This window comes from Blastomyces gilchristii (assembly GCF_000003855.2).
Source record: "Blastomyces gilchristii SLH14081 genomic scaffold supercont1.40, whole genome shotgun sequence".
NCBI lineage: Eukaryota > Fungi > Ascomycota > Eurotiomycetes > Onygenales > Ajellomycetaceae > Blastomyces > Blastomyces gilchristii.
In genome coordinates this window covers 55,374-77,479 of record NW_003101643.1, presented here as the reverse complement: position 1 = coordinate 77,479, position 22,106 = coordinate 55,374, and the positions used below count along the sequence as shown (strand labels likewise).

General features: G+C 47.5%; 9 protein-coding genes across 9 annotated transcripts; 5 read left to right on the top strand and 4 right to left on the bottom strand.

Annotated features, from left to right (window-relative positions):
• The first annotated feature begins 178 nt into the window (after window positions 1–178).
• Window positions 179–3,443, top strand: BDBG_09367 (homoisocitrate dehydrogenase). The gene is made up of 5 exons (XM_002620225.2): window positions 179–369; window positions 430–470; window positions 584–753; window positions 821–1,903; window positions 1,964–3,443. The coding sequence occupies exons 1-4, from the start codon at window positions 345–347 to the stop codon at window positions 1,674–1,676; spliced, it is 1,092 nt and encodes a 363-aa protein (XP_002620271.1). The 5' UTR covers window positions 179–344; the 3' UTR covers window positions 1,677–1,903; window positions 1,964–3,443.
• On the bottom strand, window positions 1,702–3,815 carry BDBG_09366 (uncharacterized protein). Its single transcript, XM_002620224.2, has 3 exons — window positions 3,059–3,815; window positions 2,408–2,962; window positions 1,702–2,327 (listed from the first exon to the last, which is right to left on the bottom strand). Exons 1-3 carry the CDS (start codon window positions 3,216–3,218, stop codon window positions 2,056–2,058), a joined length of 987 nt encoding a protein of 328 aa, XP_002620270.1. The 5' UTR covers window positions 3,219–3,815; the 3' UTR covers window positions 1,702–2,055.
• Window positions 3,816–4,293: 478 nt separating this feature from the next.
• BDBG_09365 (murein transglycosylase) lies at window positions 4,294–4,992 on the bottom strand (the record flags this gene model as incomplete). Its single annotated transcript, XM_002620223.1, has 2 exons — window positions 4,294–4,593; window positions 4,909–4,992. The coding sequence occupies 2 exons, from the start codon at window positions 4,990–4,992 to the stop codon at window positions 4,294–4,296; spliced, it is 384 nt and encodes a 127-aa protein (XP_002620269.1).
• A 422-nt stretch (window positions 4,993–5,414) lies between these two features.
• BDBG_09364 (uncharacterized protein) lies at window positions 5,415–9,922 on the bottom strand. Its single transcript, XM_002620222.2, has 2 exons — window positions 8,331–9,922; window positions 5,415–8,222 (listed from the first exon to the last, which is right to left on the bottom strand). The coding sequence occupies exon 2, from the start codon at window positions 8,152–8,154 to the stop codon at window positions 5,758–5,760; it is 2,397 nt and encodes a 798-aa protein (XP_002620268.1). The 5' UTR covers window positions 8,155–8,222; window positions 8,331–9,922; the 3' UTR covers window positions 5,415–5,757.
• A 536-nt stretch (window positions 9,923–10,458) lies between these two features.
• On the top strand, window positions 10,459–11,453 carry BDBG_09362 (enoyl-CoA hydratase/isomerase; the record flags this gene model as incomplete). The annotated part of the gene is made up of 2 exons (XM_002620220.2): window positions 10,459–10,757; window positions 10,899–11,453. The coding sequence occupies 2 exons, from the start codon at window positions 10,459–10,461 to the stop codon at window positions 11,407–11,409; spliced, it is 810 nt and encodes a 269-aa protein (XP_002620266.1). The 3' UTR covers window positions 11,410–11,453.
• Window positions 11,454–12,075: 622 nt separating this feature from the next.
• BDBG_09361 (F-box domain-containing protein) lies at window positions 12,076–13,604 on the top strand (the record flags this gene model as incomplete). Its single annotated transcript, XM_002620219.1, has 2 exons — window positions 12,076–13,312; window positions 13,474–13,604. 2 exons carry the CDS (start codon window positions 12,076–12,078, stop codon window positions 13,602–13,604), a joined length of 1,368 nt encoding a protein of 455 aa, XP_002620265.1.
• Window positions 13,605–13,963: 359 nt separating this feature from the next.
• Window positions 13,964–15,690, top strand: BDBG_09360 (uncharacterized protein; the record flags this gene model as incomplete). The annotated part of the gene is made up of 2 exons (XM_002620218.1): window positions 13,964–14,729; window positions 14,861–15,690. 2 exons carry the CDS (start codon window positions 13,964–13,966, stop codon window positions 15,688–15,690), a joined length of 1,596 nt encoding a protein of 531 aa, XP_002620264.1.
• Window positions 15,691–16,435: 745 nt separating this feature from the next.
• On the bottom strand, window positions 16,436–18,529 carry BDBG_09359 (phosphotransferase enzyme family protein; the record flags this gene model as incomplete). The annotated part of the gene is made up of 6 exons (XM_031723975.1): window positions 16,436–16,459; window positions 16,571–17,260; window positions 17,366–17,597; window positions 17,655–17,990; window positions 18,141–18,416; window positions 18,502–18,529. 5 exons carry the CDS (start codon window positions 18,527–18,529, stop codon window positions 16,708–16,710), a joined length of 1,425 nt encoding a protein of 474 aa, XP_031581361.1. The 3' UTR covers window positions 16,436–16,459; window positions 16,571–16,707.
• Window positions 18,530–19,927: 1,398 nt separating this feature from the next.
• On the top strand, window positions 19,928–22,004 carry BDBG_09358 (uncharacterized protein; the record flags this gene model as incomplete). The annotated part of the gene is made up of 5 exons (XM_031723974.1): window positions 19,928–20,136; window positions 20,212–20,493; window positions 20,795–21,403; window positions 21,470–21,733; window positions 21,842–22,004. 5 exons carry the CDS (start codon window positions 19,928–19,930, stop codon window positions 22,002–22,004), a joined length of 1,527 nt encoding a protein of 508 aa, XP_031581360.1.
• Window positions 22,005–22,106: the final 102 nt, after the last annotated feature.

Below are 22,106 nucleotides of genomic sequence, written 5' to 3'. Positions count from 1 at the left end.
AACACCGCATAATTTCTCATAGGCATTGTATTTCACCATGAACTACTCCGTACTCCGTACAAGCATAGACATAGATTAGTTAACTGCACAAAAGAGAATATCTGATTTCCCGAGGGCCCAGATTCGCAAATGTATCATCAAAATTCCCCAAACTATATCGCCCAATCAGGAAAAACATAAACACAGGGATGTTCACAAACCAAACCTTAAATTTGGCCGAGGTCACATTACATAAGCGGTCTTGGCTCCGAGACCGGAAGCTGCGAATGTTTTTCCAAGATTTCGGTTTGAGTTTGAGATAGAGAGGAAAGATTTACTTTTCCACCAGCAATAGCTCTACCACGATGGCTGCCAGAACACTGAGAATAGGTCAATTGCCTTCTATACACCCCTCCGTTGATGTTTACTGCTACTAACAAATTTATATAGGCCTCATCCCCGGTGACGGGATTGGGAGGGAAGTCATCCCGGTATGCTGATCCAATATCCTTGCTACGATGACTCGATATGAACTCCAAAAGAGAGAGAAAGAAAAAAAACATCTATTGAAGATTTAAAATACTGAGCGAAGTTATAATAACAGGCTGGTCGCAAACTCCTTGAATCCTTACCTGCGTCTCTGGGTTTAAACTTCTCCTTTGTCGACCTCGAGGCGGGCTATAATACCTTCAAGAAGACGGGGACCGCCCTCCCTGATAAAACCGTCGAGATCCTCAAGAAGGAATGTGACGGTGCGCTGTTCGGGGCTGTCAGGTAGTTATCTAGCTTATCTATGAATACCTCCGACTTGTGAGAACCGTATGCTCATGAAAACCTCCAGCTCCCCTAGCACAAAAGTCGCGGGCTATTCCTCCCCAATCGTCGCCCTCCGCAAGAAACTAGATCTATACGCAAACGTGCGCCCTGTCCGCACCACCACGGGCTCCTCCGGCTCCAACCCCATCGACCTCGTCATAGTCCGCGAAAATACCGAGGACCTCTACGTCAAAGACGAGAAAACCTATGACTCCCCCAACGGAAAGGTCGCCGAGGCCATCAAGCGGATCTCAGAGCATGCCTCCTTCCGCATCGCCACCATGGCCGGCAACATCGCCCTGCGCAGACAAAAGATTCGCGACACCGCCGCCGCCAGCGACAACGTGAACACCAGGTCCAAACCCATGGTCACCATCACCCACAAGTCCAACGTTCTCAGCCAAACCGACGGCCTCTTCCGCGAGACGGCACGCCGCGCACTCGCCCAACCTCTCTTCATCGACACCGTCGCTGTTGAGGAACAAATCGTCGATTCAATGGTATACAAACTCTTCCGCCAACCATCCTACTACGACGTCATCGTCGCGCCAAATCTCTACGGCGACATCCTCTCTGACGGTGCCGCGGCGCTAGTCGGTTCACTGGGCCTCGTACCCAGCGCCAACGTCAGTGACAACTTTGCCATCGGCGAGCCGTGCCATGGTTCTGCCCCGGACATTGAGGGCAAAGGCATTGCGAACCCGATCGCAACGCTGAGGAGCGTGGCGCTTATGTTGGAGTTTTTGGGCGAGGAGAAGGCTGCTGCTATCATTTACAAGGCGGTTGATGCGAATTTGGATGAGGGGAAGTTTTTGTCGCCCGATTTGGGGGGCAAGGCGAAGACGGACGAGGTCGTTGCGGATGTGCTGAGGAGGTTGTGAGAGCCAGGTAAATTTATGTGGGTGTGTAAACCCCTTGGGCCGTAGAAGGGTGGAAGGGAGTTAGAAGCAAAAAGGCGCACAAACGATGGGCCAATGGGTACTTATTGTTATTCAAAATAGATAGATTTCAAGATTAATCGATGCTTGTCTTCTCCAGCCACCGGCACAACACCATCCATATATTAAAATCGCCTTATCATCCTAGAGATATCGAACCGCTTGAGCCGGTATGTACTCCCAAAATTCCAATCCCAATTTCCGACGCAATGTATGTTAAAAACTATTAGAGTAAGCAAACGATCTAAAGGGGCGGCCTGCTAACAATGGCGACCACCTCACGCGTCGAAAAAACATCATTTCAAAATATTCACAGCAAAAATCAATCGACACCCTCGTCGTCGTCATAATACCTTCTATCATCGCTACCTTCCGTATTCTCACCGTTGTCCTCATCCACATCGTCGGCATCATTGGCGTTTTCATCATCCCAATCATCCTCCACGCTCCCCCGACCCAAAAGTAACGTGAACAACACTACAAAATATACATCCCCCGTGCGCTTATTCTTCAGCACATAGCGCAGCTGATGGTTCTTCGCATCGATGTATTTAGTCACCTTAATTTTAAACCCGGGAAGACGGAGGGAGAAATCTATTATATGTACCATCATCAATGCTCTCATCAGTCCAATAAACAAGAAGAAGAGGCGGTAGGCGAAGAAGAAAACTCACCATTAAACCCCAAATACCCATTCCCAAAATCTGCTTTATACAGCCTCCCCTCCTCAAACTCAAACCGCTCCCGATTCCCCTCAGTTAGAAAGAACTTTCTCCTCCCCGCAGGGTCGTCAGGAACACCTAATTTTCTCCTCATTTCCTGCCCACTACCCTCCCCACCTTCTTCAATGATCTCCTCCTCGCTATTTCCAATTCCCTTTCCTTCCCCCTCTCCACCCACCACCGCATCCCCACCCTTCCTCTCCTTAGCAACCCCGCAAACCCTCAAATAGTTCCAACTCGACAACGCCGCCCCATACAAATATGGCTTATCCGCATACGCATCCCCCTCCAAACCGGGGTCAATAGTCCACTGAACGATCCTCAGCGCCTGGTTCGTGCCCGGCGGCAACCGGTCGCGGATAGGACGGTCGAAATCGTTGCCGAAGACGAGTTCCGAGCCGGGAATCGCGTGCTTGGGGACGAAGGAGACGGCGATGGAGTATTGGTCTTTTGTGCGGGTTGGGTGGGAGAAGTATGGAGAGGTGCGCGGGGAGTTGGGCGGGAGGCCTGCGGAGGGATAGAAGTTAGGTAGGGCGCGTGAAAGATTTTATTTAGTGATTAATTTAAGGGCGGGAGATTGTCGAATGGATAGTTTCTACTGACCAGTGTAGTCTTGTATGCGTACGCGGAGGTCGATGGTTGCGTGCTCTGTTTCTATGAGGTGGGGTATGGGGGAGTTGACGGCGACTGGCTTGTGGGTTGAGGGGTTGTAGCTGGGGCCAGCTGTGACGGAGAGGGTGTAGTTATGTTCTTTGACAGGCATTATCAGGGCGATGTTTCTCTCTTTATATGTAGTTGTGTATATATAGGCACCTATGTGACTCTTTCTGGGGTCATCGGTGGCGAAAATCTCACATTGCTGGAGAATGTAGGGAAACCTGAGGTGTAAAATATAACGAACGAACCATTCGGTTATTCACTTCACTTGCACCACACTATATATAGCTTTAATTGGGTTTGAGAAAGGATGAGTTCTCTCATTGTCGGCCTTCCTGGTAAATGAGCTGATGATATCAGAATCTCTGGCAGAGAAGGGATATGACGCCATGGCGGAGCGGCCTTGATAGATGCTACAGGAACCCGCTTATCCCAGTGAAACGTGCCAGATAAGGAGTTTTCTATCCGGCTCCAAGCGTATAGATGCAATGCTCCTAACGGTTTGTTGTTGGGGGAATGCAAGTAGATGGATGTTGGTCGTCGCGTTCGCGCGACAGTTGCACTTGTTGAAGGCGCGATCATGTCAGAGCAACCTCACCTCCTATGGATAACTAGGGGTTAAACCCTTCCCCCAGAATGCTATCCGCATATACAAACTATGTAAAATGCACTTATACGCGGAGACCGGAAAACTACATAAGGCTAGGAGAATATATATAATATACATATATATTACTCCCCAGCCCTTATAAGTTTGCAGCAACAGTGGAATATTATTCATGAGGGGCGCTGTTTTCGACAATCATTGTAATATATACAGTTATTCCATTATCATCAGCCCATTATTCGCCAGAACCAGCAGCGAACAGACGCATAAACACTACTACACGCCTTCACAGTCATTGGCTTTACAAGTTTCAACAACCCAAACAAAACCAAAGGACCAGCCAAAAAGATTCAACCAGTGGTCAACTTCAGCAGGCCCTCTTCATCCCCATTGAACAAATCCCCATCCCCCAAAACTCATATTTATCTGTATACTGCCAGATCGTATGCGCCTAACCACCAGGCGCCGTGCCAGGACTCTCCGCCCACCGCGTCATCATTAGTAGACATGTACATACTCGCAAACCGCCTGCTGTCTCCCGTGCAAGACTGCAACCAGCTCGGCGACGTATAGATCATCGGATACCGGCCCGTCTTGCACTTGCACGTGTCGACAAATTCCTGGACCCAGACGATGCGCTGAGCCCGTAGCACTGGTTACCGTTCGGGTTGGTTTCGATATCGAGCATGCCCGGCAACGTGATGCCGTCATCACTCCAGCCGCCCCCGTGGGCGAGGAAATAGTTGGCCTGTTCCGCGCCGTTTGTAGAGCCCGGGTGCGCGAAGTGGTAGCCGCCGCGGATAAAGCTAGCCTTTGTGGCGCCTGTGCAGTGGCTGCTGAAGGACGGGTCTTTGTAGCGGGTACCTTCGATAGCCTAGAGAGGGATATTATTTTATTTTATTGGTTTGGCGTGTGAGCACGAGAATATTAGGGGGTTTGTGGACATGCCTTGATGATAGCAAAGCGAGCTCCTGACTCATATGCTCCCGCAAAGTGGACGGATGTTTGCCAGTTGGAGATATCGAAGCCTTGAACGGTCGCGTTGATGATGCCCGGCCACGGGTGTAAGCTTCATGGCTTATTGATTCCGTCTGATTCTTCTAGTCACTATCTCCTCGAAGGGTTACTGATTGGATTGATATGGCTTCTGAAGAGAAGCCGACAAACTGGTAAGAGGATGTGAACTCACCTTATAGTTCACCCATCGGATAATTACTAGGTGGCTTGATTTTGAGGATCGGTACAACTTGCAACGGGATATGATGCATCCCATTTTTCTGAACAGTGTAGACCACATAAACCCTGCAAATTTCATCATTGTAGACAGGACGGGAGCCATTTATCTTCTGCGTTTACTGGCGATCATCAAATTTTAGCAACAATGCGCAACATCATGGTGAAAATATCCCAGCTTCTATGGGCATTGCTCCTATTCGCATCTAGAATGGCATTCTCGCTTGAGACCTAAATTGCCATTATTTGAAGGTTTGAACGTTGAAACCATCCACGGGAGCAAAAGATGTTTGGCTGGACCGATCACGACAGATCCGGGTGTTAAATCTTGTTTTTGTCTCAAGGTGCGAAGGGTGCGTCGTAGAGCGATCCGCTGTCCTGTTTGGATGTGCAGACGGTTTAGCTTCTGAGGCTGCATAGCCTCTAGTTAATGGAGTAGGCGAACATCTATATGAACGCTGACGCAAGTTGTACTCTGCTACTGCTATTGCCATTCAAGGACACGATGGACCCCCGAGATAATCAGCTGGAACGCTGGCGAATTAAAGAAGGCTACTATATTGTACGATATCTATATCCTGACATTGCGTACATATCCAGAAGTAACAGAAAGAAGCACAGAATTGTAAGGAATCCCAATACAAATATTCCAGCATATATAGTATGACAAGATGACCAAAGTAGATTATGGAATAATGAAAGAGGGGAAATGGCTGCCAACACCCAAAAGAAGACAAATGAGATATCAAATAAAATAACAAAGGAACGTGAACTGACAGTGCAGCGTGTAACCATGTTCCCTTAACTATGACCTGTCCGCAATACCGGAATCTTCAAAACCATCCTCACCTTCCCCCTCCGCCTCTTCTTCTACAATATGAATCGCAGAATCCGGGCGTCTTCTCCTCCTTTTCTTCCCTCGGTGGATCTCCACATTCACATACCTATCGCAAGAAGGTGTAATCGGTTCGCTCCCAATAGCCGCGAACCCATCCCTATTATCATTCGTGATGCTACGATAGCCATTGCCGTCAGGACTATCTTTCTGTCCACCATTCTGACTCTGCGGGCTACCAATACCGCTAGCGTATAAAGCGGACATTCCTCGTTCCCATTCCATGAGTTCCTGGACGGTGGCGCTGGCCCTTTCCTTCGCGGCATGAATGGTCTCCCGAGAAAATAGCTGTTGTAGAGAGTTTAGTCGTATCTGCAAGCGTGTCTTATCCGCACGTAGGGTGTGTAGTTCCGATTGGGCCTCATTCAATGCATTGGTGAGCAACGAAACACGGACGTTTATTGCGCCCATTTGTTTCTCATGGCTGCTTGACTGGGAAGTGATGGCTTGGTCGTGTTCGGATTTTAGTTGTTCGATCTTCGATTCGAGAGACGTTAGCTCTGCTGTGCGCTGTTCGAGTAACCTCTGCATCTCTTCACGGATGGCTCCTTGGTCGACCTCGCTTTGTTCGAGCTCAGTGATCTTTTGCTTGAACCGCTCGTTTTCCTCCATCAAGGCCGAGTTCGCTTGTCCAAGCTCGGTGACTTTTTGCATGGAGGAGATAGTATCATCTTCGAGCTTCATATTCAGCTCTTCCAGGATCTTGAGATCAGCTCTATATCTTTCAATTGCGTTGTTGAGGCGGGCCTTGTCGGTTTCTAAGACACTCATGTCTTGCTCTAACTTCTGCATCTTCATCCGAACGTGCATCAGGTCTTCTGCCATAGAATCACTGGCTTCCTCGAGTGTCTTGTTCTTCTTACTTGCCTGTTCCAAGCGATGTAATGTCATATTAAACTGATTTCGCAGCGCTGCTTCTCGATTTTCACAACCAGAAACTTGTTCCTTGGTCGACGCAAGATCCTGGACCAAGATGTTTATTCTCTGGACAAGCATGTCAATAATTTGCTTCCAATTGGTTAGATCTCCATTCGCAGTCTCGCCAGGCACAGCTCGTTCGAGTGCAATTCTGGCTTGACGAAATCGGGCACCCATATTTGCGAGTATTTCAGATGCGCTGGTACCATAAAAACCGTGCCCAGAGAGGTCTTTCGCTACATTTTCCAGTGCTTTAATAGCTCGAGATTCTTGAGATAGGGCTTTGCGTAAAGTAGTGGCGATTTGAGGCAAAAAGTTTGGTGGTGGGGAAGCTGGACTGTCTAGAGCGCTGTCAAGTGGGGGTCGGTCCCTTGCACCCGCTTCATTGGAGCCAACAAGCGCGCGCCATTCCCTGAAAAGGGCGCGCTTTTCCTGTCTCATATTGTGGAGTTGCGCATTTAGAGAGTTGTTCTCTGCCTCCTGCTCTTTGTCTTGAAGAGCAACCTGTGTCGACGCGTCGGATGTGCGTAAGTGGCTCGGAGTAAAGCGGGAAGGAGGAATGGGACTTGATGAAGTGGTGAGCATCTCATTGTCCATCGTTGTCAGGTCATCACCGATAAATATCATCTCCTCATCCTCGTTTGCAGTTTGAGACATCCATGGACTATCCGCGCGCGCTGAGTCCTCATACCTCCTCAAGAGCGCCTCCAATTCCTCAATTCTCTGTCGTGCCCTAGACAACTCTCTAACTCTTTCCGGGGTACGGGGTACGCTGTCGTCCTGAGCTTCGGTTTTCACTTCTCTTAGGGCGCTTAATTCTCGGCGCAGGTTCATCAGCTCCTCTTCTCTGGCCTTTTCCGCTTTCTCTTCCTCCTTTTTCCTCTGCATAATGTAATTCATCTCTTCACTAAGCCCAAACCGCGCAATGCGCCGTCTAGCTCTGGGATCAAGTATTGCACTAAACGGCAAAAACTGGAACGTTTGTGTCTCAGATGGCAGCTCCGGCAATTCATACTTTAATCCATTATTGTCTGCCCGCGGAGTGGGTTCTGAGCGACGGCGACGCAGATTTTTGGCATTACGTTCTCTGGAGGATGGGGAGTCCTGAGATTCAATCCTCGTCCGTTTGATCGCTGGGGTTAAACCAGTTGACAGGCTGTTATCTATGTAACTGGATAACGATTCAACGGGAGGACCTGGGCCTGAAAAGCGCACTCTTTTCGCAACCTTCGCTTTTCTCGACGGTGTTCGCGGTTCCATGAGAACTGGTCGTGATGAGATAATGCTTCCTGCAGCATTTCCTGTCTGCCTGCTATTGCTCTCCGCCGGTGCTGGAGAATATGGACTGTGATTTCGCCTGCTGGCCGGGCAATTATTTTTAGCGGCCATGGTACCCTTCCGTGACTGGAACTGACACCTGCGCCTGTTCCGTGACACTTAATGGTTTTTTATTGGGTCTGGTATTGTAGAAATTAGTAAATCTGATATTGGTTAGGAGAACAAAGCAAGTAAATTGGAGGGGTTCATAAACGGGAACATGGACAAAAGGCTTTAGGGTCATGTACCAAGAAACAAAATCATAGAGGAATGCGAATCTCAATCTCCCTGCACCAGCCTCTTAGTTCATATTTCCACAGCAAAAGAGTGGAAATTGATATATAGTCTTACTCCCGTCACCACCCTTTGCTTTCAACCACAGTGACGCGTAATAATTGCCCTGTAGAATGTCAGGTAGTTCACACAACAAAAGCTCCCTAACAACTATGCATGCACTCTCTTTTTCCCCATGAATTTTCTCGCCCAGACTGGACAAAGGAAGCTGAGCGAATTATGATTTAGGCAAAAGACCCGTTAAAACCTGGGGTGCAGGAGACATATATATTTCCGCGCGGACAGCAGATCGTCCAATTGGCAAAATCAAAACAACGCCGCTATTTAGGACTGGGGGGGAACAGTAGTGAAAGAATCCCCAAACTAGACGCGTTAACCTTTGCTAAATAATAATACTGGCTGGTTGAAAGGGGCCTTTGGGCGCCAACAATTTAGACACTTCGTCTGGTTGTTGGGCGGTCAATGCTGGACGCGATTCTTAGCGTCGTGCTTGGAGTGGGGGGAACGCTTTATTGCAGAATGAAAATCGCTGTCAATGCGCAGCACTCAAACTTATTCTTATTCCTCTTTGTAAACATATTTTAACAGAAAGAAACTGGCATTTCGTATCTCTTTTGTTATATCATATCTATCTTTTGGCAACGACGTGAAGGTTGAGCTCTTGACCTCGGGAGGTTGAGAATTGCCCGATTAGGCTAAAGGTAAATAAACAACATACCCGAACTGGAAAACCAAGCGCTAGGTCCGCGTATTTATTCACAACAGCAAAGAACGAGTGCTTTTTTTTTTTTTTCGAAAACCGTGTATCATCTTTATTCCCAAGAGTCAAGGAGGGGATACTAGATCCTCTTCACTTCAACTTAACGGTAATTGCGATTTCGGAACATACGATATAATTGATCCAGTTATGAAATGACCACACATGATACGTATTATATAGTGGACCGCTCAATTTCACAAACTCAGAGTCGTTTCCCCTGGAAATAATTGATGTTCTCCTGATTAAAAACCTCGGATTCCGGAAGACGGGAAGGAAAAGTGTACGCAGCATCGGATGTCAAGCTGCATGCCAGTGTCCACTGTCCAACGCCCCTATGCTAGCATCCCGCGGGTTCTCCCCCTCACAGACCTTTGGGTTCCAGCGAAAGAGGGCTGGCTCACAACAACCTGATCATAGTTTCTAGCAGTGTTTGGGCCCGGGAGTGGTTACTGCAAATGAAATCCTGATATCACTGATGGTCGCCAGCGACATGCAATGAGTTCTTTGGGGCGATCAACATAGCTGGGCATTGCAAGAAATAGTACGTCCCTGCCGATGGGATTCGCTTCGCGGTCTGAAGTGCAGAAAGGTAGCCGGATGGAGTAGATGATCCTGGCATGACCAAGTAGTAGGAGAGCAAGCCAGCAACTCGCGCGATTACTCTCCACTGACTGAAAAATCTTATCACAGACGTACCCAGTCCCTCGTCCCAATGTTGGCTTCCAAGGGACGACTAAGGGATCCGAGAGTGCTACGAGGGACGCAGCAGCACAACCTCTAACTACGGGGTGACTATTCATCGCGATATATCATATCTGTCCTGATGGCCCCGGGTATACCCAATAGAACCGGGGCCAACAATAAAATGTACAGTACTAACCCTGCCGAGTGCATACAAGGTCATGTGACTCGATTTGAGCCGAGGCTCTTGCGCAGCTCGTATCTCTGTGGAAGGGCGCAACTAATCATTGCGAGTACGATCCTGATGGAACTGCGATTTGTCAAATAAGACATCAAATCAAGGCATTGAAAGGGAATTCGTATACCTAAACAAGCGACCTAAGTTTCCAAAGCCTGCTCGCTCCGCTAACCCAAGGTTTCTATATAAAGACGTTTCAGCTCTTTCGCTGCCAGCTGCATTCATTTCTCTTCTTCGCTGAACTAGCATGTGAAAACCTTGCGCGCAGAGCCCGTAGATATTTTACTGATTTATAAATTAAGCGCAACATCTTCTCGAGACATTCACCTCTACAATAATCTAACCTCGAATAACGCCGATTCATTCCAGGCCGCCGCCCTTCTATTTCTCCTTCCCGTTCACCATGGCAGCTCCCCTCTTCACCATCCAGAAATCGGAGGGTGTCATCACATGCACCCAGCCGCAGGATGCCGTGTATTTACTGACCTTCAATTTTGCGCCGGATAACCGCGTGACGGAGGACTTCTGCCAGGCCATGCTCCTCTCCCTGGATATCATCCAGTTCAAATACCCTCCCGGAGTCGTAGTAACCACCTCTGCTATTCAGAAATTCTATAGCAATGGCCTGGATCTCCAAAAGGCCTTCGCGACCAAGGGTTTCTTCGAAAACAACCTCTTTGCTCTTTTCAAGCGTCTGTTGACGTAAGTTTGATATTGTTACAGCCTCCCTCCCCATTCCCATTCCCATGCCCATTTATTTTGGTTTATTTTGTACGTCTTTCCTTCAAGAAAGAAACACCCGGCTAACTCCACCTTCCCACCCTCCCCGGCTCGAAAATACAGTTATCCCCTCCCTACCGTTGCATTGATAAACGGCCACGCCTTCGCCGGCGGTTTCATGACAGCAATGTACCATGATTACCGCATTTTCAACCCCTCCCGTGGCTTCCTCTGTCTAAACGAAGTCCACTTTGGCGCCGCCCTCAAGCCCACCATGTGCTCCATCTTCCGGGAGAAAATTGCAAACCCAGCCATATTTCGAACTATAGTACAAGAGGGATGCCGGTTTAGCGGCAAGGAGGCGCTTGAACATAGCATTGTCGATGGCCTTGGTGGTCTCGACGAGGCGCTGGCGTTAATTGAGAAGAGGAAGCTGACAACGTTGCCTGTTTCCGGAGTTTTTGGTCAGTTGAGAAGGGAGATGTTTAGGGAGACATATGAGCTTTTGGAGAGATGTGGGGAAGATGCGGCGGAGGCGGGAAGGGAGGCGGAGAAGGAGTTGAGGGAGAAGGAGAGGGGATTGAAGCGGGTGGAGGAGTGGCAGGCGCAGGGAGGGAAAGCGTCGAAGCTCTGAGGGGTACTTTTATGATGGGTAGTTTTGTATATACAGTTATTTGTTCCATTTTGATTTTGGTGAGCTCTTAGCGAGGTGTATGCTTTCTTTATCTATGCTGGAACGTTGGAGGTTATGGTTTATGAATATCACGGAGGGGTCTCTTATTTATATACGCATTAGATGGATAGTATAGACATGGTTATATCGTACACTGACGAAATTGACCTTTGCTATTGCCAGACTTTTGGTGGGAACAATGAATAAGGTCATTTATTATCATGACTTTCCTAGGTTAGGCTAACCATATGTATAGACCCCTAGACTCAAACGAGTATTATCAGAGATAGGGAAATAAGATTCCGCAGCAGCAAAAATTATTGCTTGCCTTAGTTCGGTTTCGTCCCTCAGCGACTGTTGTGCCGATGTTCGGTGATGTCATCAGCAAGCAACACCCACCATCCAAGTCGAGGCGACAACACACTTGCCATCTTGTCAAGTTCAATACATACCACTGCTACCTCAGTAATTCCTACAACACCAGATGATAGACCAGCTACTTCTCTTATAGCTGGTAGCTATAACGTTTTCTACGATGACAAGATGGCCCGGTGTTGAGCAGTCAGAGCCTTCCCAAGATTTCCCCTCGATATCTGACACTGCTTCAAAGCCCATATAAGTGCAGCAATGACCAGCAGCAACACGAGCACAGCCCAGAAGGGCACCTCTCCCTTAGTCCTCATGCCTCCAGAGATTCTTTACATGATCCTATCTTTTCTTCCACCCCCTAGTCTGGCGGCATTATCCTCCACTTGCCGCCCCCTGTCCAAACACACACAGAACGATCTCCTCTGGAAGAACCTCGTCAACTCGAATTTGCCGAATACCCTTAGTGAACCTGCTCCATTCAATACCTGGAGAGAGCTATACATATCCCAATTCCCGTTGTGGTTCGTGGCGCGCAACAAGATCTGGTTCTCCGACGTGATCGACACAGGAAAGCTTATCGTGACGAGATACAACTCGCGCAAAGGTATGATCGAAGGCTACCGGGTCGTTGCCAAACATACCTTTCGACAATTCCAAACGTGGACCTATGATACCGAGGTCCTTATACACTCGTTCAAGCCGCAAGTCTCTTTGTGGACGGATGACCCGGTCGTGCAACTGGTCAATTATCTGCCCACACCATCCTCACCATCCATGAACTGGCGCTTTGGAGAACTTCGAATGCCCATGGCTGTTGAAGCCCAGCGTGTTTTTAACAATTTCATTTTGTGTGCCAAAATGCCCCGTGAGGATGAGGACGACCCTGAAAAGATTGTGTGGCCGCCGCGGCTTATCCCGTCTGATGAGCGCGTGGACCTCTCAGAACAGCAAAATTTGTCGTTCACACCGAGAGGAAATGTTCCTGAGAGATATGAGAATCTTTGCATGTCAGCTTTCCAGGTTAGGCGCTGGGCACAACTTGGAAATTTCGGGGCTGTTTTTGATGTAAACAATACCAGACATGGTGTATCTACATATGCAACTTTGCAGCCTGAGCTCTATACTCCGACTCGAGAAAAGCCGTACCAAGGTATTTGGGTGGGGGATTACTCTGGCCACGGATCCGAATTCTTACTCGTGTTGCAGCGGGATGGCCCATTCGCACAATGTCATGACGACGAACAACCAGATACTGAGAATGATTCGGCAAGCTCCACATATTCCTCTTCGGCAGGTTCGTCACTGCCTGTTCCACGAGGGAGATTAGAAGCCATAAAGTTGACCGGTGATCCGAACGTACCTCGCGGGCAAATATCCTTTTTGGCAGAGGATATCGGACCAGGAGGATTAATCCGGATCGCTGATGAAAATCTCTTCAAAGGAGCTCGGGTGGTGCGAGGTCAGGGCCATATTGCGTCGACAAATTTCAGAGATGGTGAGATCCCTCCGTCCCCTTTCCTTCCCATTCTGAAGAATTTTGCTGCCATCCACCCTTTCTTATTTCCCCTGATCCTGTCCAATGAGTCGCAGTTTCCCTCTTAGATCCCTTTATACCTGTGGCTTCGTATTAATTTGGTTTACTTTTTTTTGAAACAGATAAGTTCATCCCTGCTCAGCTTTTTCTTATTTCACACGACTGCATGGCTCTGTTCTGGGAAGAATTGAAGCACGTTTCATATTATCGGCGAGTCGATATTGATGGTCTTGTTAATCAAGAGCTGGAGTAATACGACAAAGACCTGCTATAGCGATAAGTGAAAGATCCGTTCGATTCTCATCGTGGAACTATTAGTTGCTGTCATTATATTCTTCTACTTGGGCGACCAACGAGATGAACGGAATGATAGAGAGCACAGCGCTATTTACAGCTAGTTTCACTCGAAGAAAGCAGCTCCAATACGTCTGATAACATAGCTTGTTGATCGCTCACCTTGAGAGCTTGTTTTTAATACATTGCAGCCGGTTGTGTCTGTTCTCGACTTTTTGTCGCGTCCCAAATCGTTCTTTCAGGACGCAGCGGAGATAAATGAAGCATTTCCCCTTAATTTGATAGATCGGCATTCGACCATCTTTACTCTTTTATAAAATGGAACTTGAAGATGACCGCCCTATTCAAGTCTCACCCGAAGATATTGAGGCCCTAAATGGCCTGGTATATGAGCGATCTCGTATTGCGGACACGAAAACTGATATACTCCACTCCCCTCGCACTACTCCTCCATTAGATGCCATAGCAAAAATACTTTTATCTCGAGCGACAGGGGAGACAACGGCGTGCGCTATGCAAATTGACAAACCGCGTAATGAAATCATTTTATCCATTGCGTCAGACAAATCGATACCAAAAGAGACACTAGATTATTTGCAAGGTTTATTCCACAAACTCCAAGGAGTGGCTGTTGCACAGCACAAACATGACCTGCGGATTCGGCAGAGGGATGGCGTATTTTTGGGCTATCTCATAAGAATGCGGGAACAAAATAAGCTTAATACATTACAGAAACGAATCAGAAATGTCTATCACGCTGTCTATATGTTTACTTATGACAATTTTACTCAGAAAATTCTCGAGCCACTGGATACAGGCCATAATCTTTTCCAGGAGTTCTACAGTGCTACTCAGGAAGTTGTCAGTACCAAGGAATACAAGTCGAGAGATTCCTTGCTCACCATAAGGGCCCTCCTACGGTGGATAATCGTCAATGTCATAGTCCATGGGAAAGAGATTCTCAAGAGGAATCGGGTGTTGTCGCTGTTTCTCTGTGCTATGAAGGTAATGCGGAATACCTTTAAATTACTTGCTGGAGATTATGACATGCGATGTGAATTAAAATATCTCCACGAAATTTTAGGTACGTTTACCGTGTTCGTCAACTACCTTGACGTGATATATCATTTGTATTCTCGGTCTCCTAATGATGTGAGCTAGCCTCTATGTCATGTCCATTCTACCAACTGGAAATTCTAACTGTAGAAGGAATAGGTTTCGATATATATTCGTATATCATGGATATCGTTTCTATATCCGACGCCATCCAGTCCTTAGTCGACAGTGCGAGATACGTCCCTGATCGTGGCATGTTTTTCGGGGGAAAAACACTACGGGTGAACGACGTCCGAACCCTTGAGCGGCCCTTGAACATACCAAGTTCATCCGCTGGCTGGACCATAATCGTTCGAAAGATGCTCCAAGCGCTGAAGGTCCCAAGGAGCAGGTCCATGAGGCTTCACTATTTTACCAGAGAATGCGGTGATAACAACGACCCCGAAATCCGACAACGAGCCCATCCAGAATGCTCTATTGTCCTCCACTTGCTCCTCCAGCGTATCAGGAATGGTGTCACTGAAACCTCGAGCCACCAAAATTACCAATATTATATAACCCCCCTCCGGTTTATTGGCACTAGTCACGGGGCTTGTAATATGTGCAATTCGTTATTTCAAAACTTGACACGGGTCATTGGAGTTGTGTTCCGGGCGACCGTAACGCGGAAGGAATCATTTACATGGAAGTTCCCTGTTGCATTGGAGGAAGCAGAAAAGGAGGAAGAGGGATTAGAGGGCGTGATGTTAACTACAAGGGAGAAACGGTGTTTGGCCAGAATGAAAGAGCGCATTGCGACGGGAATGTTTAGGTCGGCCGCGGGGCATTATTTATGGTTATCATTCCCTGAGGTCGGATGGGGGGACGCTTTAAGATCGAGGAAGCGGAAGAGGGAGGAGGGAGAAAAGGAGGAAGAGGAAGAAGAAGAGGGGGAGAAGGGGGAGGGGGTAGATCACGGACGGTGCAAAAGAAGTAGACTGGGAGAATGATCGCTGGCAGGAGATGGATGGCTTAGAGGTTTTTCGTTGAGTTGACGGCGGATAAACACCCGGATTCTATCTCTGTCTTAATATTTTTATTTCTGCAGTTCTTGGGGATTGGCTTCAAGTTTTTTTATTGAAAATTCATGTAAACTGTTTATACCCCGTCTTACTTTTCTCTCCTTTCTTGGTTGTATATTGAGAGGGAGAATGCATTGCTGTGAATTGTGTGTGACGATCGGAGTAACATGAACTCCGAGAAAGATGTAGATGTTTGCAGACTGATCACTGCTTCTTATAAAATTCATACGCCGATTGTGCTTAAAGTAATATGACAGAGGATGTCCCTCATCAAGCACGTTGTAAGGTCCTCCCAACTCCCTTCTCTTTCAGTCCCCTCATCCTCCAAACCTTAGCATCAACATTGATAGCGCCATCTTCACCCATCGGTTAGCCATCCAAATCTCATCATGGCAACACTAGAGTACCATCCGTCCAATAACGCGCGGGAAGTTGGTTCGCTATCTGTACGGCTCCTTTGAGCCGGACTCCTTTAGGTTTGAGTGGCTGCAAAAAAGCTATTCATGACTGCTAGAGAATTTCTTCCCCAGGACTATTGCGCGAAGCTGAGATACAAGTGTGGACCCTTGACTGTATGATTATTATCCCTTTTGCGTTTCTCCCTCCCTCCCTTTCCACAGGCAATACGCATGCTGATATTCCCCTAGGCTACAAATGTGGTTTTTATTCCTGGGAAAGTGCGCATCATCCAAGCGACCTGCAACCCATCAAAAAACGATATTAAATTAGCAAATCAATCTTCATATATCCATAAATTTGATTTTGTCCAGGGCTGTTTTAGACGATGGGAGGAAAGCCCATCACTTACGTATCCCTCAAGAAACAGGATGGGTCGGAAAGCCTCGGTCAATATAAATACAGAAATAGTCCTTTCACTCAGTCTCTTCGTAATCCACAAATGGTAGGGCTTTGAGCCACGCCTTGCGCTCCTCCTCATTCCTAGCCTCACGGCTCAAAAACCCGCGCTATCCCGTCAGCCAGTTGTCTCTTTGACAATTCATAATCCGCATCGCTGACCCTGCCATCCCAGTGTTTGAAACATCCGGTGTCACTAATAAAGTTGTTCATGAGCTCCACCCCCCGAGCCCACAGCTCTTCGTCCTGTCCCTGCTGCTGGACTTCGGCGCCCGAGAACTGCAATAGGCATGGCACACAAATGGTAAGCCGTCTGATCCCACGCCGACAATCTTTTGCCACTCTTTTACCACATCCCTCAGCAAGCTCCTGAGGCATGGTTCGTACTCTGTTAATGTCAACCCTGGGGCAACAATAACTTGGTGACGGAGTGAACCCTGACCCTGCATGGCCTGGAAGGCTTCGTGTTGACTTGACAGAATCGAGCCAGGTAAAGAATGTGTAGTGTCTGTGCTTGATGCAATGCAATGCCTTCGCTTTCTGCTGTTCATGTGGAGTCATTGAGTCAAAGTTCGCAGGGAGACAGACTTGCTGCAGTTCCCCAGGAGCCGGGCCATTGTAATCCAGAAACCGGAGCATGTGACTTGCATTCAAAGTGGACAGACACTGACAGATTGCCAGTCAATGATGCTCAGGATATGGGTTGACTCTTCAGAATTGACAAAAATAATTTGCAAAAGCAAATCACTGTGCCATAAAACTGATGCATGGGTTGCTCTGTTTTCTGGTAGAACATATGGCGCCACTTTGAGATAGTTGTTCAATGCGGAGAGTTTTTTCGAAGTGCTCGGCTTGTATTGTCTGGGTCCGTAGGAAAGACATTCTGGCATCAATGGGTATATGAGTCCTGCCCTTGCACAGACAATCTCTCAATACGCAATGGCCATCATGAACTCCGCAGGTGTAGACCCTGGGAAGTACTCCGCACTGTTAAGCATATGAAAATAGTTGTCAAAAGGGTTGGGGAGAAATCTTACAAGGTCCACGATCGGTGTCCAGGTCTCCTCTCCCAAAGTCACAAAACAAACGATTGGTGGTTGGTCCAATGCCAAAATTTGCACTGTGTACCTTGTTCCTGTTCCTGTCAACATACAACGGTATCGTGGTATCGAGCGTAGCGGGGAGGTCATTCTTGTAGTACAAAGCTCCAAGCTTTGTGAATTTAGTTGAAGCAAGAGTTTTTTCAATATCAGCAACTTGCAGCACAATCTGAGTTTTCTGCTTCTTCTTCATGCTTCCCCACACGTCACTCAGCATCACACCGAGGTGTTTCTCCATAATGATATACTCTGCTCCAACAGAGTTCTCTAACGCTATCAAGCTCCATGCATGACACTCGGAACTGGGAGATGGAGGACATTACCCAACTAGTGAAGTTAGTGCCGATACTGCCTATACGGGACGGAAAGGCAAATGAAAAGAAAAGGGAGCAGCTTGTACAAAGTCCATGGTTGCAGCCTCACTGGCTGTAGTGAAGTGCGGTCTGCCCGCATTGGGATTTGGCAGTTTGGCAATCACCTCGCGCCCATCACTCATGGTAAGCAGAAGCACTTTGTTATACTGGCCCTCCGAAATCTTAACAACATGAACACACGATTTTGATCCAATGGTAGACGCAGCAAGTTCCAAAAGGTTTGGCATGTCAAACTTGACATAGCAGCATGTAAGTTGTTGATGTTCACCCCAGAGCCATCGACCTGAGGTAAATCGACTGAGCGCCTCCAGATCATGTTTTAAGTCTGTAGAATAGCAACGCAGGAGTGGAAGAGCACAAAGGATTAGATCCTTCTCGATATAACTTGGGATTCTGTTCTTTCCTCATACCTTGGAGGTCTCGCTCTGTTGGATGCATTCTACGAGAATCGGAACTGAGGCATCTCCCCAAAAGCCTAGCACACAAAGAACATAAATATATATGCGAGGAACGAACGACGTCTCAAAGAGATTGCTCAATGAAGCTCTGCAGATGGCTCTCACGATACTTAACCGAGCGATTCTGAAAGGTGTGATGGGCATTTTTCATCTGCGGATGGTATTTGGAGCAGATGACCAGATACGGATTAGATGTCCAGGGGCTTGGCGCGTCGTGCTCTGTTTGGCTAAGCGCGCGTCTAAGCGAACCAATTTAGCTAATTTACGCTAGGCTAGCTTAACCTAAACCGGGAAGCTGGCGCATGAAAATGTAGAAGTGGGGCAAAAGTTAGAATCTAGAACCACATTCAACTGTAACTCCAACTAAGTATTGAACATAAAAAGGACCGACTTGAGATGAATAAGCCAAGGAAGTGAATGAAGGAGGAGTCAATAGCAGGATGCCTTTCAAAGTTAACCGACACTGAACCTCAGGCTAGTTTTCTCGCACCAGGGCCCTGAGCCATCAAACTTCCTCCTCAGTTTCTCCTACACCTTACGGAGTAACTTTCTAGCTCGACGATACTATAAGCAGGTGATGTCCCTGTTGGTTTTCTACGGTAAAATACTGGTTATGATGAATGTGATGGTATGGGCACCTTGCTGCTCCCAATGCTATTGTTACAATGCCGCAGGCGTGTCGATGACTCTCAACATATCTATCTCCAATAAGGCGTGCCAGGAGTTTTCGATACATAGCGTGCTTAAATTGAGAAAGAAGAACAAGCACACAAGCTTGTGCCTACATACCAAGTAGGCTTTGAGGATGGAGCGAAGAGATAGATTCTAGGGGGAAATGAGAAGGTGTATTCAGGGGCAAAGCTGGTTTACAGGTACACCGCAATGTGGGGACTGTTGTTGACATATTACTGACGCTTTAGAGCGTTTACATCTTGAAAAAGAGTATGCCCTAGATCGTACTGGATTGTGTTATTCCACGTGATAACACTGAAGTGATTGAATCTAAAGGCGGGTCTGCTTTTCTGTTAGTTCCCAGTTCAACGACGAATGAGTTCTGTGTTGTGTCTGCCTGGGTGTTACGACTAGTTTACAACCTGGCCCTCTGCACATTCTTCATTCTTTCTTTGCTCATCTTGCAGGTGTATTACATTCAGCTTATGTTTAGTCTTCTTGAAGCCGATCAAACCGTCACCACCAAAAATTCTCTAAGAACGCAGCGTGAGATGTCAAGCGAAGTGTCAAGCAAGAGGTGACTTGTTACACCAACGCTCCAGCTGATTGTTGAGGGGAACGGTAAGGATCCGTTCGCACTTGCCAAGGATCTCTAGCTGATACTGCCATTAGTAGACAGATGGAGGTAGACAGCAGAGCAAGCCAAATGGAAGGACCCAACGGGGAAATCGAGTGGGAGAGAGAGCGACTAGGTCCAGAGTTAATGGACGGGACTCCTTTCCTGAGCCCTCATCAGCATCCTCTTTGGAAGGGTTTCATGGATACCCATGAGATAACTGCTCAAAGATTTCCCCCTTCCAACCGAACTCTGATTTTGGAGCAGTACAAAGTCCTCGAGCGTTTAACAGAAGAGACGTACGACAAAATGATCCCAGTGGAGCATTTTGGCAGATTCTGGCCCTGCCATTTCTTTCACGATGGCTAACCTAGGGGAGAATCCTCTACTCCGTATAAGGCGGAAAAGGCTAAGCACATAGAGGTGAATCTTCATGAGCCGACTTACTATTGCAACGGACGGCCTCAAATTGACATGCCTGATAGGATGAGAGATGTATTTCTTGAGTATGAATGGAAAGTTCCGATGACAATGGAGGAGGATAATGCTCTGGTGAAAGAAATTAAACATCTAAAGGGGGAGGAGCGCAGGTTGAAAGGTGTCATTAAAGTGTTGGAGGAAGATAAGGAAGCGATGCAGGTTCAATGGAATGAGATGTACAGCCACTTCAATATGTAGAAGAATAGTTATGAATCTTCAATTAGAAACTTGGAATGTGCAGCTGGTCAAGATCACATTAAGAGAAACCCAGTTCTTGCAAATATTCAGGGACTTCACCATCACCTCGAGGAGTTGACGAGAGCTCCAAATAAGGCACTTCCTAGCTCCGAAATTCTTCCTGAAGTTACTACTCCGGGATTGCCTCCGACTTTCTCTCCTGGAAAGAAACAATCCCTTCCACCAGATGGAACAGAGACAAAGACCACTTGCACCCGAACTTTGAAGGGGTTATTATAGATGCAGACGAGTTCTTCGAAGAACTATTGATGATTATCTGGACGATTCTCAGCACATACTGAAACATGGCCCTTCACCTGCTCAGACGCAACCGGCAGCAAAGAAACTGAAAGCAGAAAAATCTTTCGAGCAGACAAGCGTTGCCACAACTCCAAATATTTCTCCCGCTGATAGGAGTAGATCCCTCTTGGCCATGGTACTTGAGCGGGGCCTATCAGCTGCCGGGGAGAAACCATTACATTTGTCCTCTGGTCTGCTGACCAAGGGTGCCCCGGAGAAGCGTCTTAAGGCACGGGTCGCATTTAAGGCAGGAGTGAATCCAAAGCAAAGTAAATCCTTGATTACTGACTCGAGGCATTCTGTCACAAATACGCCGATTGGTTCTTCTCCTCCCAAGTCTTCAGGAAAAGCAAGACAATTTGTTCTTGGACAGCCTGATTTCACAGGGACAATGGCTTTGTCCCATAAACTTCACCCTCACCTCTACTCTCTCGCTAGAAAGTCTAAATACTTTGCGTTGATGAAATTTGGTGTTGTCCCTCCCAAACGTGGTATTGTAACTTCACCGGAATATTCTCAAGCTGAGAGGTTCTTCACCCTGATCCTTTGGTAGGGATATTAGACCAAGATCGCAGAGCTTGCCCAAGCGGCTTACTAGTTCAAGTAGCTGTGCAGGAGGAACGAGGTCACTTTCTTCCGAGATCCAGGATATGCAAATGGGGACGCCGTGCCTCTGACTCAAACTGCTCTGGGTGAGACAACATTGAGCGAACTCTGTAATATTACCTTAGGACATCTTGCCCAGCGTAACCCTGCGATAAAGCAGAAACAATTGCAGAGTGCAATTCGAGAGCCATTTCAATACACTAGCATCCGGGAGTTAGCTGACGATTTAATTAAGAAGAGGTTGAGATGCAGCAGCGAAAATCTTGCTCAGAAGTACATGTACTGTACATCGATTTTTTGAAGCCAAGTTTTGAGCAAGAATTGCGCGCAACAGTTAACAGTTCCAACCGGACCACCCCAACATTGTAGTGTTTAAGTTAGACCTTTGGAGGAGCAGAACGGAGACATAAACTCAGAAGCTGTCGCTGATATCCTGGCCAAACAAGAATCCACATTTCGAGAATTGACGGATCTTTTCAAGAAATATGATTCTGTGATGTTGGCAAAGGCCCTGTACAATTATGAAGCCACGTCCTGTGGATGAGGGACCCCAGTTTTGTTTCGCCCATGGGTTCCATTTTCGTTCGCTAAGATGACCTTCGGATGAATTTGGCTGAGAGGGGAAACGAGGGCGCTTGTTGTTGCT

What these genes read in the sequence shown, in the direction of transcription:
- BDBG_09367 (XM_002620225.2), top strand. Translation starts at nt 345, where the DNA reads ATGGCTGCCAGAACACTGAGAATAG. An exon ending in TGCCAGAACACTGAGAATAG is followed by an intron (nt 370 to 429) that starts GTCAATTGCCTT and finishes AAATTTATATAG; the next exon opens with GCCTCATCCCCGGTGACGGG. An exon ending in TTGGGAGGGAAGTCATCCCG is followed by an intron (nt 471 to 583) that starts GTATGCTGATCC and finishes TTATAATAACAG; the next exon opens with GCTGGTCGCAAACTCCTTGA.
- BDBG_09366 (XM_002620224.2), bottom strand. Translation starts at nt 3,218, where the DNA reads ATGCCTGTCAAAGAACATAACTACACCCTCTCCGTCACAGCTGGCCCC. An exon ending in ACGCATACAAGACTACACTG is followed by an intron (nt 2,963 to 3,058) that starts GTCAGTAGAAAC and finishes ATCCCTCCGCAG; the next exon opens with GCCTCCCGCCCAACTCCCCG. An exon ending in TGGGTATTTGGGGTTTAATG is followed by an intron (nt 2,328 to 2,407) that starts GTGAGTTTTCTT and finishes TACATATAATAG; the next exon opens with ATTTCTCCCTCCGTCTTCCC.
- BDBG_09364 (XM_002620222.2), bottom strand. Translation starts at nt 8,154, where the DNA reads ATGGCCGCTAAAAATAATTGCCCGGCCAGCAGGCGAAATCACAGTCCA.